Source organism: Dreissena polymorpha, chromosome 10 (genome assembly GCF_020536995.1).
Source record: "Dreissena polymorpha isolate Duluth1 chromosome 10, UMN_Dpol_1.0, whole genome shotgun sequence".
NCBI classification, from domain to species: domain Eukaryota; kingdom Metazoa; phylum Mollusca; class Bivalvia; order Myida; family Dreissenidae; genus Dreissena; species Dreissena polymorpha.
The window spans coordinates 54,557,459-54,574,903 of record NC_068364.1 but is presented as its reverse complement, the minus strand read 5'-3'; the positions used below and the strand labels follow the sequence as shown (position 1 = coordinate 54,574,903).

General features: G+C 35.5%; 1 protein-coding gene and 1 non-coding gene across 3 annotated transcripts in view; both read left to right on the top strand.

Moving 5' to 3' along the window:
• The window catches only part of LOC127848549 (neurexin-1a-like), a 31,493-nt gene extending 15,255 nt beyond the window's left edge, over window positions 1–16,238 (top strand). Inside the window, exons 7-15 of one of the 2 annotated variants that reach the window (XM_052381064.1) lie at window positions 521–734; window positions 6,184–6,363; window positions 7,082–7,208; window positions 7,768–7,858; window positions 8,688–9,361; window positions 10,572–10,747; window positions 11,280–11,435; window positions 13,464–13,772; window positions 15,049–16,238. In XM_052381064.1, the coding sequence (XP_052237024.1) occupies window positions 521–734; window positions 6,184–6,363; window positions 7,082–7,208; window positions 7,768–7,858; window positions 8,688–9,361; window positions 10,572–10,747; window positions 11,280–11,435; window positions 13,464–13,772; window positions 15,049–15,137 (2,016 nt within the window). In that variant the 3' untranslated portion in view covers window positions 15,138–16,238. The remainder of the gene's footprint in view (window positions 1–520; window positions 735–6,183; window positions 6,364–7,081; window positions 7,209–7,767; window positions 7,859–8,687; window positions 9,362–10,571; window positions 10,748–11,279; window positions 11,436–13,463; window positions 13,773–15,048) is intronic. The other variant, XM_052381065.1, reaches the window with a different exon arrangement.
• Trnas-gcu (transfer RNA serine (anticodon GCU)) lies at window positions 5,786–5,867 on the top strand. The gene has a single exon. It is a non-coding gene; the product is annotated as a tRNA-Ser (tRNA).
• Window positions 16,239–17,445: the final 1,207 nt, after the last annotated feature.

The following is a 17,445-nucleotide window of genomic DNA, read 5'->3' as shown; positions in this document are numbered from 1 at the left end:
CTGCACAAGATGATGCAAATGATGAAGATAAAGAGGAAAAATGACGACAACGACGATGACAATAATAATGATAATAATGGACGATAATAATGATGATGTTGATGATGATGATTATAATGATGTTATTGTTGTTGTTGATGATGATGATGATGATGATGATGATGATGATGATGATGATGATGATGAAGATGATGATGATGATACGATGTTGGTGGTGATAATGATGATGATGATGATGATGATGATGATGATGATGATGATGATGATGATGATGATGATGATGATGATGATGATGATGATGACGATGATGATGATGACGACGACGACGAAGACGAAGACAACGACGATGCTGATGATAATGATTGATGATGATGATGATGATGATGATGATGATGATGATGATGATGATGATGATGATGATGATGATTATGCTGCTGATGATGTTGATGATGGTGCTGCTGATGGTCGCGATTCTTTTTGTTCAATTACTTTCGAATTTTACCGAAATACCAATTTGCAGGTTACGATGCGTGTCGACCGGAATGGTAGAACCGTGACGTTGACGCTAGACGGACGTCAGTTCGTCGACACCGTTTCACCAGAAGAGCTCCAGCGAATGTACTTCTTCAAAACGTTCTTTGGCGGGTATGACAACTTCGAGTCGGCCCCTTGGCCCTTATACTCTCGAGAGGGATTTAAAGGCTGCTTCGAGTCGCTCGTGATAAACGGTGTCGGTAAGTCGTCGGCCTGTAATGGGCTCTTATTAGCAGCTTACAGAAACATGAGCATATACTCTCCGCTTTGTCCGTCCATTCCGCCAGTATGTGTTTAAGAATTCCTGAATAAAAAAAAGATGGGCAGTCAGATAAGGCGTCACACGGCTGGTTCGTTGATTTTCATCAACATAGCGACTCGGTAGTTTCGTAACTTGTCATTATCGTATAATCGTGAAGAAAACATATCGTCATGTGTACAAACACGTTACTTGTAATTCCCGAACGGCATACTTTCAAACGAACACTTACAGTTAAACAATGTATAGTTTAACTTATAAGTCAACTGCCGGAACGTCCAGTTATAAGATCTGTACTAGTTGCTTGTGAAATATCTGTACAGTCGATTGGTGTATAACGGATAGCTAAGGACTTCGAGTCTCATTTCAACGTAAACACCATGCATTCAGTAATTAAACCATTAAATCTAGATAGACACATGTCTTTCCTATTGAAACATGCCAGCGGTTTTAAATTTCCGAAAAAATATTATTTGTTTACAGCGCGAATTTCATGGTACACTGATTCAGCCATGACCGGATCGCTTAGGTCTTTATCGGATTACATGTGTATCGTGTTATTTCTTGAAATTTGACACAGCATTTGTAAACAATAATTGCAATATATGCACATTTCCAGAAAGGAAATTCGTTTCTGCGTTTAATATGACCAAGTTCATGGAAATCGCTGCACAATTGATGAAGTAATGGCTGTTCAAAGCGATGCATCCTCTATTCGGGTCATTTTGAGTTGAATACCTTGTTATATAATTTTATAGATTTGATAGTGAAAAATATGTTTTCAGAGAAATCAATTTTTCATTATAATTTGATTATTTTTCATTAAAAATGATGTATTCACTAATTAATATCATAGCCACACGCTAACCACATGTGTATTGGACAACTTCAATTAAGTTTATATTTATTTTGAGACAATCTCCACATTCCTGAATATGGGTCACCACATGTCCGTTATTTACTAAATCCCGAGTTGCAGCTTTCATGCTTATTTTATATGGTACGCATCAATTTGGTTTCTGAGCATTCTTACTTTTGTAAAGGACACATAATACTAAAATATTACATCAATGAACATTATGTTTACCAAACAAAATCTGCAAAATTAAAGAAACCATTCGTCTGCACTTTTCCTGTCGTCACAAAAACGGTGCGTACATAACGTGACCTTGTTTTGCTTTCGAAAAAAGAAACAGTTGTAAACATTGACACACGTCAACAAAAACATGAATGATAGGCTTTTTGTATTCAATTCATAGAAAACTATAAATCTTAACATAAATAAAATTATTTTTCAAAAAACGTTTAACCTATCCGTTACTCACTAAAATCCGCTATACGCCAATCGACTGTATGTCCTTCGCCATATGTTATCGACAGCTGACTTGTCAACGCAGTCAATATGAGCTGTAATTCGCTATATTCCAGTAACCCATAATTCATTTCGGCATAACCAACTGGTGACTTCCGGTTAAACGAAAACATTTATTCTTCTTGCGCAATAACGAAAATAATCAACTTCGGTGAATACAGTATGTATCAAAATGTCTTTTTTGTCAGATAATGTAGGATATGTTACCTTAATTATACTGAATTTGGTGTATATGCACATAAGTAATTGTCTTTCGATGGGTTTTTAGACGAATTTGATTTTTAGTGGTACAGTAGTGGGTTGGGGTGAAATAACGCATTTTTATTATTCGTTTAAAATCTCAGAACAACGATTGATGTACAAATGTTTCGTTTCAGATTCCATTTCGGCATCCTTCAAATATGCCTAATTGTTATGGACGAATAGCACGATGGTCCTGTTAACCAAGACTTTGTGTGTGCCTGAAAGTTATAAATGTCCAAGGCAAGTGTATACTTAAACTAAATCCAGCAATTAATCTGAACACCTTATTATAAGATTTTAGAACGTATAACTCTATACTGATAATATATAAAATTAACCAAATACTACATGTTGGAATACTGAATTCAGTGTGCATTGTTCAAAATAATTTATTTTGAACTGAACCAGGGACATAATTATTATGTTGTATATGTCCCTGACTGAACATAGGTATAAATATACCAACCTGTTGAAGTTTTATCTATTTTCTTTTTTAACAAACATATTTTATGTTAAAAATTAATATTTACTTCATATTCACTTACCCAGTATTGTACAGTTTTAAATATCATAAATCATATTTTTGCTTTGTTATTTGTACACAATTTTTGTATAAATAAACGTCAAAAAAGTAAAAGCACTCCAGTTAAAATGTGCTATTCTTTTGTTGTTTTCAGACTTGACAAGGATAAGTCGAACGATTTGTTACTGGCTATAAGGTTCGAAGCTTTGTAAGAGGTAAATGAACACCATCAAACATCACGGAAGGTGTCGTTATGCAGCCAGTCAAATATTACAACCGCAGTGACAGACAGGGACTCTGGTGTAAATGGAAAGCTTTTTATCTCAAAGAACAATATAAACAAACCATTTAATATTTATTTTTGCATAATCAAAACATAGTGTATGTATTAACATAAGTGTAAACATGTATTTATGTTTTTTGCTTCTTTGTTATTACTGTCATTGATGAGATACATAATAATGCAATCTGATTATGCGTGTTAATAAAACAGTGGTTTCATAACAAACAAGAATTGTTTTTGAATTTGTATCACCCGCAATTAAATTTTGTATATGGATGGGTGCAAATTCCTTGATGTATGGTAGAATCCTCACAAAACACGGAGTTTCATGTAGAAATCTTCTATAGTATCTGAGATAGAGTCCTGAAAAGTTACATCATAAACAAACAACAACGGGCAATAACTCTGATTTAAGAAAGTGTCGGGTTATGGTTCTTGTGCAGTACAATTTTCCTCATTTAAAAGTTTGTGACATACGGATGGACTGACAACGCTAATTCTATATCCCTCCTCCTATGGCGGAGGATAAAATATAAACCCAATGATGCTTGTTTGTGGTCTTTTAATTTAAGTTTCTTTAGTTTCCAATAACATGCTCACATGGGTTTCTTTAATATATCAAAATAAACACTACATAAATAATTTCATTACATAATAGTAAGCATACAAATTTCACCTGTTAAATACAATAGTAATTCAGTATCAACTTCATAAAGAAGTACAGCGGTATTCACAAAGTAAGTTTAACTTGTCAATTTTTGAATTTGCAAATCTTGCTATACATACATATAAAAGCATCAATTAACACTTAACAAGTTATCATACAAATGCCTTTAATTTGGGGTTTACTATACCAAAAAAACATATTAAATTGTACTACCGGTAATACATGAATAAATTTCAAATGAAACCTGAATATCTGAAAATACTTAAAGATGCTTAATGAAAATACTCAACAGCCTCAGTCATAAAAGGGGGAGCCCTGCAAGATCTTATTACCACTGCACCAAGTAATAAACATGAAATGTTGTTCGATTTGTTGAATTGTCAAAATGTTTGATGAAATTTTATTTCTTTTATTCAATCTTTACTTTGATTTTTTTCTTTCACTGCAATACTTGAACAATCATGAAATTCCACAGAACAGTTATGTAGTTTGTCAAGGCTGGTCCATTAAAAATAGTTTAAAGAACATTGCAACATGTCACTTTAACATTTTCTATTTCTGTAAACTGTTCATTTTATATCAAGATATCACATCAAGTCTGCTTTCAGATACTTTCATCTCCTCCCTGAAAAGAAAAAATATATAGATAGTTAATTATATGCAGGCAAAACATTTAAATTATATTAATAAGTAAAAACACATAACACACACCACATTAATACTGACAACCAAGTAAATCATTTTATTAATTGAAAGTTCATGTACATAGTTACAACCAAAAAATTATTTGATGAAAAATTGAGCAAAATAACTCATTTTCAATTTGAATGACTTGAATACTATGTCTGGTTTTAAATGGTTTTGCTTGTTGCACAGATAATTTGCATGATCACATATATATTAAAATAGGATTTGTTAAAAAATATATGATTATGAATTTATGACATAGATGAACATGTGTATACAAACAAATAGAGAATATGAGCAAGTACCTCAAACAAAATATGCTGAGCAGCCTCGCGAACTAAGCTTTTGAAGGAAAGGCGCAGTCATTCTAAGCTTGCATATCACATCATATAAAATTATGTCCAGCAATAGATGTTTTCTAGGCTACGCATCTCTTCGAAGTAAATGTAAATTCCCTGTTCTATGTTGTGGTGCGCAAGAGAATGTCTGTCTGATATGTTGAATCTTCTTAGGTGTAATAGTAGTTTGCACACATCCATGGTCCATGTGGCATCCGATATCTTAAAATAGACAATATATTATATAAATAAAAATGAAGTATTATAGTTTAGTCATATGAATTTTAATATTTGGTGTTATAATTTTACTACACAAGCGTCCTTAAGTAAATAGAGATAACATGTTAAGCTGCACATTGACAATAATTACATTTTATTTCCAGTAGATATATGTCAACTGTTGTTTACCATACAATATATTATAACCAAGAATGTTAAATGTAATAAAAAAACATCAGATACGTATTTATGTGTTTTACAGCCGTATTGTTATAGTGGTTAAATTCTCCACACAGTTCTATTATTCAATAAATCAACATTAATATACTTTACCCCACCCACCATAAACATCGATTATTGTGTATTCAAAAAAGTTATTCATACGGCTAACAACACATCAAAATCAATATTATACATATTAAAAATAGTTATCAAACACATCCAACGATTATTTCCAATATTATTTTAAATGATAATTGATTTTCTTACCTAAAACGATGGATTGACAATTATTTTACAACGGCAGTAACGGAATATCCGAATTTCGTTGAAACCGGAAGTCACCAGTCTACAACGGCATTATGGTCTATTGGAAAGTGGAGAATAGAAGATATCAGATTTATTGTATAAATGTGTGATTATGTTTCGTTGAATGTATGCGACGAGGTGGCCGAGTGGTTAAAGCGATGCACTGCTAATGCATTGGGGTCTCCCCGCGTGAGTTCGAATCTCATCCTCGTCGCGTTATTTTTTTATTTAATACTACATTTACATACTACTCTCAAACATGTTAACGTCTTAATTTCATTGGATCCAATCAGCCGAGGTGGCCGAGTGGTTAATGCATTGGGGTCTCCCCGCCTAAGTTCGAATCACATCCTCGTCAATTTTAATAATTTTAACATATTACTTTTAAAATATACTTGAAGATAATCGAAAGACACGTGAATTAGTTATTATTTTAGACTGGTGAACAAGTCAATACTGAATTTAAAAGAACGTTGTACTGATTAAACAGTTAGGAAATTAATATCGGTTTAACAATCTGTCAATTTTAGGCATCGACCTTCATCGGGTCATCAACACGCAGCGCCTTGTGGGGATCGAATTCGGCTGCAGCCCAATGTCGCGTTCCTGTCAATCTCAGCCCTGCGCTTACGGATTCTGCAGGGACCAGATGAACGGATACGTCTGCGACTGCGCGAACACGCCATACACCGGACAGAACTGCAACGCAAGTAAATCCGCTTCTAAGTGAAGTTGTTTTTATAATAACAAGTGCATGATTAGCCTGGTGGTATTTGTTTTCGAATCTCTTAACGTTGTGCTATGAATTTTGAAGCCTAAAACATGCCCTATCTCTTTCCATTGGAGCCTTGATCTGGGAATACTGAGCTTAATGTATGTACGTTAAGTGTCGTCCCAGATTCAGGGACGAATCTGGGACGACTTGTTATGCCTTGAGTGGATTTTCGTTAAGAGGAGACTTCTATAAACGTGAAAAATGTCGTCCCTGATTAGCCTTTAGGGACTGTAGATTATTTTTTTGGAAGATAATTTACGCAAATGCGTTTAGTCCGAGTTTCCCAGATCGAGGTTGTCTTATTTAATTACCGGGCTACTACCATAAATACGTTGTCCGCACTTGCTTCATTGACCTCAGTACCCACACTCGTTTCATTACCACATTGTCCGCACTCGTTTCGTTACCCCATCGTCTGCACTCGTTTCGTTACCCCATTGTCCGCACTCGTTTCATTACCACATTGTCCGCACTCGTTTCATTTACCTCAGTACCAAAACTCGTTTCATTACCACATTGTCCGCACTAAATTCAGTACTTCATCGTCTGCACTCGTTTCATTACGCTAATGACCGCATTCGTTTCAACAACCCCATTGTTCGAACTCTCCTCATTACACCATTGTCCGCACTCGTTTCATGACCCTATTGCAGACGCGGTGATCGCGGGTTGGGACGGAAGTAACTGGAGCGCGTTCAACTTCGTTAACCGGGAGGTGACCCATACCAACGACCTCTCCGTGCGCTTCTACACGCCACTACGCGACACCTTGCTATTCCGGTGAGTATTCCTGGGGAGAAATGTGTATGAAATAAATATATTAATCTCACTTTTGGAAAAAAGGGCCTTAAAGCAAGTGTGTAATGTGTCATCCCGAATATACCTGTACAGTGTGAACATGTTAATCCGAGACGACACTTTCGGCATAGACTTGATTTTCGTTTAGTAGAGACTTCCTTGTAACAAAAAATTCCATAAAAGCGGTGAGTGACGTCACTGATACGCCTGAGCGGAACGTACATGCATTAAACGTTCACCCTGATCGGGGATAAAATAAATTTAATTGGTAAATACATTTGTCAAGCGACACTTGTGGCAAACATTCTGTGTGGTTTTCGCAGTGTTTTGAAATATTATTTAAGTGAAAGAGGTGTTACTAGTAATATTGAATGCATAATCCAGAAGTAAAATTCAATTCAGGATTATGAAAACCTGTGTTCGGTTTTAAACAAAAGCTTACTTTTACCATATATGTCTATTTCGACTGCCTGCGCACCCGCGCATTTGGCCAGGAGCTACCCTGTACTCTTATGAGACTTTTGTATATACTCGTGTTCAGGACGGAAGCTGACAACAATGACGACTACATTCAGGCCGAGCTGGTCGACGGCAGGGCCAAGGTCACTATACAAGTGGACGGGATTGTGAAGGTACGACCTTGTTTTAGTTTCTTTACTTTTAGTTGAAACTTATTTATTGAAGCTCGATTGTATCAAAAGCATGCGACTTAATGAAACGCCTTAGTGTCCATTTCCCGGGTATAACGAGCCCTTGGCGACTTTTGGGAAGATCTTTAGAAAGCTTACACAATATTATGGAGTCCATGCTCTTCCGGTCGCCAGGCGGAGGTACGATATTGTATTGCTAGTAGCAACAGTGACCGACCGTTCAGCATTCTTTTGCTGAAATATTGTGACGAGCCCGCGTGTCACGTAAAAAAGTTGAACAAAAATAAAACTCGCAGTAAAACAACACAAATAAAGTTTTCTAACACGAATACAGCGTAATAGATTTTGCGCTACACACATATGCATTAATTCATCTTAAAATCAAAATTGTTTGTCGCATTATCGTTTGTTTATTTACCGTTATGTCACCGCTGACTGATTCCATACATCGAAGTAATTCTATGATTGCTGATATTTCTGGGTCTACAGTGCCATAGTACCTTGTTTCTGTTTAAATATAGTCTACTAGAAGTTACATTCCAACAAAACTGGGACTGTCGCACTTTTTTGTTGCGGGCGGTCATAAGGTTTTAGCGCAATTTAGCTTTCAGATATGTCTTTCAATTTTTCTTGTGTCGAATACTTAATAACCTTAAATTATGTTTGATAAACAAAACGGTCTACACATAGAGGTAGTCGCAGCGGGACCCAAAGAAAAAAAAACATGTTTTATTGCGTATTTTTAGACATTCTCCACTGGAGTTGACCTGAACAGCTGTAATGGAACATGTTTTTGCTACGTATATTGCAGACATTCTTCACCGGAAAGAATCTGAACGACTATATCTGGCACACTCTGTACATACGTCGGCGGGCGGACGACGTTCAGGTGTGGGTTGACGACGAGGACAAAATGACCGGCGTCATGGGAGGCGAGAATTATAAGCTCTACATCGACCGGATCATGCTCGGTTCCCAAGGAAACAAGGGCGAGCATCGTGGCGCGAACAACTATATCGGTTACATGCAGAATTTCATCTACGACGATAAGGAGATATTCAACCTTATGCGATCACAGAACACGAATTCGAATATGCAGTGGATTGTCGAGCCATTTGATAAAATTCCGTTGCTGACATACAAACCAATCACGGTCACTAGCAGCGAAACGTATTTCCAGCTTCCGTCGATTTCCTCCAAAAGGACTTTGAAAATTATCTTTAAGTTCAAGACCCGCGAATCCAACGGTTTGATATTGTACAACAGCGGAAGTGACGCGATCGCCGTGGAGATGAGCAACGGACACCTCCGCCTTGCGTACACAATTGACGGCCGGAACCACTTCACAGTGGTTCCCACGGGGCAGCTCAGCGACAACATGTTGCACACGGTGCATGTGGCGCTCAATGAACGCGGTCAGTTCACTGTACGGGTGGACGGAGAGAACGTGCATGTTTCCACTAGCGGCTCACTCAGTCTTGCTGGGTGAGTTAATTGTAAGGGGACCGTGTTGGTTTGAATCCAGCTCAGACCACTGGGTTTTCTGAGCCAAAAAATATTCACACGCTTGCTCTTCTCCGCCCCGAGGTTTAAATGGGTGAGGAAGAGAAGCAAATGTGCCGTGGCGGCATACTGCGCCGAATGTTAACGGGCAACTTATATCTCAGACATCAGGTCGAAAGTCGACCGAAGATGTGATCATGTTATCATTACAGACTATAAAAAGATCTGAAACCTGAAATCTTCTTTACCTTTTAATCAGCATTGTTTTAAAAGACAAAAAGTATTGTACTCCCAAAGCTCTTGACGGAAATCTGAAGTTTGTATTTCAGATCACAAGATATAATTGGATGACAAAGTGTTTTCCCTATAAAATATTAAAATACTACTAGTTTGAAAACTTTTTATTTGCTTTTTAAAGATTTAAAGTTTAAAATAAGATCAAGAACAATGTAGCCATAGGCAGATAAAGGCTGTTTCATAGGAGCTTTGTGGATTCAGACTTTGGTCCAAATTTCTCGACATTGCTTTATTCTGTTTGCCCATAATGTTCACAATGAAATAAAAAGTAGAGTGATAATGTTCTTGTGACAAATTACATGTATTATGCTTGACAAATACGTGTCGGATTGTCATATAATGACAATTTTGTTTTTTAAATGTTACATTGATCTGAATGTTTTTTTTTACTGTTATACCCATTTGTCCTAAATAAGCCGAGAGATCATTGCCCGGTTCTAATAAGCGCTTGAAATCGTACCATACTGCGTTCAAAGGAATGTTTGTTCTCACTATCTCGATTAGCCTCAACCTCAATTAACTGTGCCGACCTTACTTGTTTGGTTGGGGTTTTACAAGTTGAGTTTTCGATCATGTTTTGCGAAATTCACGTTTTGGCTAACGTAATCATGTGTGGGTGAAAAATGTACACATAAATTATATTCACATAATTATCGCTGTTTTCTGCATACTCAAAGTACTGGTTCTACCCAGGAAAATGGACAAAAAATGTCAGCGTAATGCTTCAGACTTAAATATGTTTTTCTATTTGCATTTAATTATGATACAACACATGAAATCTATATTCGAATCGTAGGCATTTAAGCACAGCTGGACAAGAATACAGTGACCTAAATTTATGTTAGCATTAAAGACCTACATAACAATATTCACATTTTCAATGTTACCAATGTAGGACGCTGTACATCGGCGGTCTGCCACAGGCAATGTTCTCGCGACCGGAAGTTGCTAGTCTAATTGAGTCGAGGAAGGGATTCCGCGGCTGTCTCGCCTCCTTTGACCTGAACGGCGCTGTTCCGGACCTTATGAACTATGCCACGGACAAATCGAAGATTATTGACGGGTGCACCGGTAGGTCGAATGCATTTTGTATGATTGTGATTGTTTATATTTGTTGAAACTTTGATGGTGATGATGATTATGAAATTGTGTTGATAATTTTGATCATAATATAAGCGTTTATGATGGTGATGACGTTGATGAATATAATGTGGACAAGCGCACGTAATATTACATCACATTATAACATAAATTGCTCAGTGTCGTGCAATTTTGACCAATCCAGTTAAAATGTGATGAAGGAAACTGATGTCTTCTGATTTGTATTAACTCATTTCAGTTGCATATTTTACAGTTTAATGATTCGTAAACTAAGACGGTAATTTTATATTACAATATTTTCAATTAGAAAAACTAATGTGCATGTGAGAAAAAAAACATACAACATGCTTTTGTATTTTTTTATGAGACATACCATGTATATAATAACTTATAACGATATCAAATTAATGAAAAATGGTCGGTTATGGCACAAAATGAAAAATAAACTGTGTTAAACAAATCGAGATTTACTGCATACAATTTGCGCATTAATGGTATAAAGAGGGTCGGTGGAGGGACTGGTCCGACTGGTCATCATGCAGCAGCACGTGCGGGATGGGGCTGAAGACCCGGTCACGTGACTGTGGCGGTCAGCTGGGGCACTCGTGCCCTGGACCCAACACCGAGTCTTATCTGTGTCTCACCAGCCAATGTGAAGGTGTGTATAGGTTGATGTTACATCTCTGAAAGATTTAAACCTTTTGTGGTGTTAAACTAGTGTTATTTGGCCGATGGGCCGAGTGTACCGTGCACAAGGCATTGTGGATAAAAAACACTTTGTTCTAATACACACCATTAAAATATGACACATTTAACTCTACATTTATGTTGATAAATGACTTTTAAAAAATGCAATACGTTGTATTATGGTCGATAGTACTTAAAATTGTAAATTAAGAATGCACTCGAGGTCTTATAAAACGTTGAGCACTTTAATAAGGTATCACACATAGACTGCTGTATTCCGCATTTATAATATAAGCCTACCGTATATGAACATGCTGTCAAATCAAAATTAACGCTTCTCTCATACAGTCATGTTAATACATATTGAGAGGAATTCGATGTCACGTAGATGGTATGTTGTGTACATTGAAATTTACACAGAACACGTTTCACTCTTTCCTGATTAATTTCGTCTAAATAGGCTTTTTTCCTAAGTTTGTTTTTACAAAACATTAAAATGGTTACATATGTGGTTTAGAGCAGCATTTCATGAATTTGTTCATGAATAAAAGTTTTCAAAATACATACTTATTTATACTGTCTCTGTTGTAAACATTGACCTAATAAAGCAGGGTCGGATAAACTAGTTGATCTCCAGCAGTTCCTCACGTGACCGCGATCTAACCGTAAGTATGTATTCCTACGCGCCGATTAACATGTTCTAATATTTGACCTTTGAAATTTATTGGGACGCATCATGAATGATATCGTTATATTATATGTCATCCTTTTTTTTCTTAAAAATATATTACAAAACCAGCTTTCCGTATTTATCATTTTCATTTACTTGATTACGCAAATTATGACGTATTTAGTGTGACGTCATTTCTGAGACGAAACATACTATCTAGTTTCTCTCAGGATTTTAGGGACAACAATTTTGACATGGTTGTTTCAACAGTATTTTTTTGGAAAAATATTTTTAAAGCATCGAACGAATCATAAACATATTTCGGATTGTGTGTTTGTCATTTATAATTGTTAACTTCGATATGAATACAATAATTCGCTACGGCAGGATTACGATTTTGTAAATCTGGTTTTGGGTCAGAGTGATTAGCATTCGATACAAATGCTATCAACAAATAGTGTGGTTTAAAATGCATTTCGATATTTATATGGAAAAAAACATAAAATTGATTTCGACAAAGGGATGGACGAACAGAAAATGGATGTGTATATCGTTGTAACTTTATTGTTATTAGCAATGGATTAAAGTTGTCATTAAGTTAAATACAATTTAGTTTTTGTGTTGCTGCTGTTTTTTTTTCATTTTTTATCAATACAAATATCACTTTCTTGATTCGTTTTTTATTTCTTCTTGTATTTTCAATAGGAAAGTATTAAAAGGAACAGTTTAAAGTGGAACTATTTTTTACGTGACACAATCGGTAGTAATTCGGTAGTAATGCAGGAGGCTCGACAAGAATAATTATATTGTTATGTCAATTTATAATTTGTCTTTGATAAAATGTGTCGACGGCATGAAGCAGGATAAATAGAATACATGGTTGGTGCCGAGATGGAGACAGTTTATCCGGTTGGGCCCGAAAAAGAAAAATAGTGCTCGCTAAAGCTCGCCCTATTTTCTTTTTCTAAGCCTCACCGGATGAACTTTCTCCATCTCGGCACCAACCATGTGTTCTCTATATTCTCGCCGACCAAGTGCAACATAAAGCGCATTTCCTGCGCTAAAATTGCAATGTCGCCGTATCTTTTCATACTGTTCTTGTACACCTATATGTGATAAGTTGTGAGACTAAAGAAAAAAGTCATACTAAGGCAATGGGGCGTTTGAATAATGGATTTTAATAGACTTCGTAATACAAGCTAAACATTTAGACATAACTATAATGTCACAATAAATATAGTGAATGTTTAGAATAATTAAATGTCATGACAAAATGCATCAAATTACGAACCTTGATATGTTTCATTTTAATACATGACCGTGTTTCAGATGACATGTCCGCGTTTGCCACTACTGGGGTCCCTGTGTCCGGGGATCGAAACGGTACCTTAAAGTTCACCCTCGTACTTACGAACGTGGGTCACGATTACGACAACGAGACCGGCGTGTTCACGTGCCGCATTTCGGGCCTCTACCAATTCTTTGTCAGCATCGAGAAGCAGATCAATGTCTCGCAGGCCTACTGTCGCCTTATGGTGAACAACTCCCCGACGATTCTGATCGCCGCCAGGTCTGCGTGTATCCACTCGGATGCCTTGCAGCAGACGAGCAATGCCATTGTGCTCGTTTTGAAAAAAGGTGACGATTATATATATATATATTTGTATATTATATCATTACTAATAGGCTGTTGAATCAACCCTGATTCATATTTGTATTGTGTAATAGTTTGTGTTACATAATATATTTTATCACATGCCATACCCTGTTTCCCATGTAATATGACCATTACATATTTTTTTTATTACATATGTGTTATACAACATTTTTAAGCGTTTTCATTGGCTTAGTTTTCGTTTATTGACCAATCGCATCTTGCTATTTTGCAACGTTGCAACGTCAAATGACGTCACGAAATGTAAACAACATTCGGGATTTATCATTATGTTTGCGTAAATATTTATTTTATTTGCTCATTTTAAAGCATGTGGTAAAAAAGATCTGACACTTGTCATATCATACCATATTTTATTTTATCCCATCATCAGACGTGCATTGTCGAAATAAACCACTGTTGAATATATTTTCCTTAATTTCGGCAATGCTGAAATATAGCTGTCACGCGCGGCGGAGGATGGTCATATTACTCGGAATCAACTATAAAGTAATCATTTTAGTAAAATTGAATCAGATTCAACATAACATACAATTTGATACCAAGATGTAATATATTTGCAACACAAAATGCAACACAAAAAGCAAAAAACATTATTTACAAATATTAAGTGCGCGTACTCATGACGTCATTATTAACACGTCAAACGACATAAGTCATATTCTTTTCCGCTAAAGCTGCAGTTTTTTAGTGTGTTTTTTCATTATTTCTAAAAAAATCGCGGACGTAGAGGTATGATAAACAGGAAAAAGGTTAGTTACTGATCTTTTTGTAATATATTAGGCTCGGCACAAATAAAACAATAAAACAATTTTTGCTTAATATTACTTTGTGATTTTCCGTGTAGTTCTATTTTCCTATTCTTTTTTTAAAGAAATAATTTACGACTTAAAAATTGATGGGATAAATCGAATACTAGGTCGGTGCCGAATAAAGCGAAGTTTATTTTGCTCGGCCCGAAAATCTGAACCACGAGCCTTGGCGAGTGGTTCAGATTTTCTAAGCCTCGCAAAATGAACTCGCCAAAGGCTCGCTTACTAAGTTAACACAATTCCTAAACTCGTTTAATAAAATATTGTATGATATGACACCTCGTGCCAGATCCTATATATATTTTCCGCCAAACGACGTTACCCTTTAAAATAACGTTGATGTCACATCTTGTTTGATGAAGGCTAAGACAAAAGCATAAATAAACAAATGCAAATGGTTTGAACTGTATATTTTATATAATAAAAGGTGATGAGTTGTACCTTGGCTACTGCTCCGATCCATCTTCCATGACGAAAGAAGGCGTGTTCAGTGGATCGCTGCTCTCCGTGAATTAGGCGGTCCTTACCCGTACTACACAATAAAATGACAACATTTTGTGGAAAATTTTAAATAAAAGAAGAACATTTATTATCAACCATGGTAAACATTCTGAAAGCAACATCATCCATGATCACATTTACATTTATTATATATGATTTTGATAAAACCACGGTAGTCTCTGAAAGTATATCGTATACTATAAATATACCAGTTGCAATTGCGGCTTGGCATATACATGTAAACAAAACAGTCATACATGTGTTCATTATTGCTATGAAATAAATAATTTCGTTTACATTATATATGGCGGTTTAGGTATTCAGTATTACAGTGCATACACGTACATGACTTTAAAGTCTAGTGTGTATAGTAATAATATAATACATGATATCATATAATGTTTATTAAAGAAAAACTAATCTATATATACTGTATAATCATACGCATTATTTACAGTGTACACATAATTTCTTAGAAAGATGACTCTAACCTTCCATCTTACCTGTAACAACAGTCTTATTACATAATCCATGCCTTATAACCATTATTTTGCTATGGTGAATTTCATACGTGTCATAAACTCCTGATTGTAAGACGCTTATTTGTTTATTCACGCAAACTCTTAAAAACTGTGTCCATCGCTTTGAGTATTGAATCAATACACAATTGATAAAATCATAACAAACACACCTACCATTTATAGTATCTCTGCTTTGAAGAACGTTCATTTTCACAATTTGTGAAAAGAGACTTGTTTCAAAATTGTTCATAATGGAGGAGGCCCAATAGTATAGTGTAACATCTGGTGAAGAGATCGCCTCATGTACATTAAACACGCACCATATTGGGAAATGCGTTGAAGTTCTGCGCAACTGTGTTCATATGATACATTGACATTTTTTGTCAATAAAGTACTTCAAGTGTGGTCTAAAGAACGCTTCCTCATTGTGGATGAAATCAGTGGCCTCCCTTCCGCAAAGCCGACGCAAGATATTATCCAGATCACCACAGCGACCATTCAACAACGCCAACAAATGAATGAAATTGCAAACTGTGCCGAAGTCGATGCTGTGTACAATTCTTATAGTATATGAACTAAATACTTCGAAAATGAATTGTATGGGTCTTATGAAATGAGTATGTATTTTATACGGAGCATGAATTGAATCGAAAGCCGAGCGGAACTGTCTGTTTATTAGGATCTGAGTTAGTGTTCGTGTGTAGTATGAACGAATCTGCACTAAAATTAAATTTAGATTCACATCGTACATCGAATAATTTCTTTCGTCTGTTGTCAAAACAAAAGTACGGTTGATATTCAAATGCATTATTTTTCTCTGTCCGGGATATTGTTTTAGTACGTTGATGCTGCATTAACAAATATAAGTGTATATGAAGTGAAAAGTGAAAACACCAAAATAAAACAACGCTCGCGATAGACACCTATAAACATAGCATATACTGTTAGATGCGCATAATGTCACTTTAACCTAGTTAACACCGATAAAATATCTTGCATGTAATGAAACTGCTTATACTGTTTGCGCATCCCATTTAATAATACTAGTTCACAATACTGTATGAAAACTGAAAACAATACTTTAAATTATTTTAGTGTGGCAACATACTCCAAAATGATATGAAATATTAAGACTTATTGTAAAGTGACATTAACCGCGAATAAAACTATTTAACACAATTTCCTGATATTTAAAATACAATGTCAATACAGAAATTGTGAAAGGCGTTAAACGTTAATAAAGTAAAGCAGGAAAAACACTTAAATGGAAACAAATGATACGATAATAAGCACATACCAAAGTCAGCATAACACATGTTGGGAAGCTATGCAGATTCTTAATATATTCACTTTTACTTGTAAGAAACGACAACAACTAATTATCAACGTTAAAAATGAAAAAGCTCTTAGTGTCAATAGGAATGTGAATTACAAAATGTTGCGGGTGTTACGTTCACAGCGAAAAACGCAAACGAACACATTAAGTTAGTACAACTGTATGCAGTTGACATTAAAGTCAATATACTACAACTGAACATTTTTTATTTGTATAACTTATTGTTACAATTGAAACACAAGAATACTTAAATGAAGAAGTATACTTTCAGTATATTTATTTTGTTCTACTGTTAGGTATAATTAGGAATGAGTATTTACCATTAATCATGTTTAATAAGAAAACTCCTAAAAAGATTACCACCATAGCATCTGTTTCCAAACATTGCATCCGGTCTATTTTGATTTCATAGAGGATATTTGTTGGATTCGGTGGAAAATCAATTTTAATTCACGAGTGATCATAG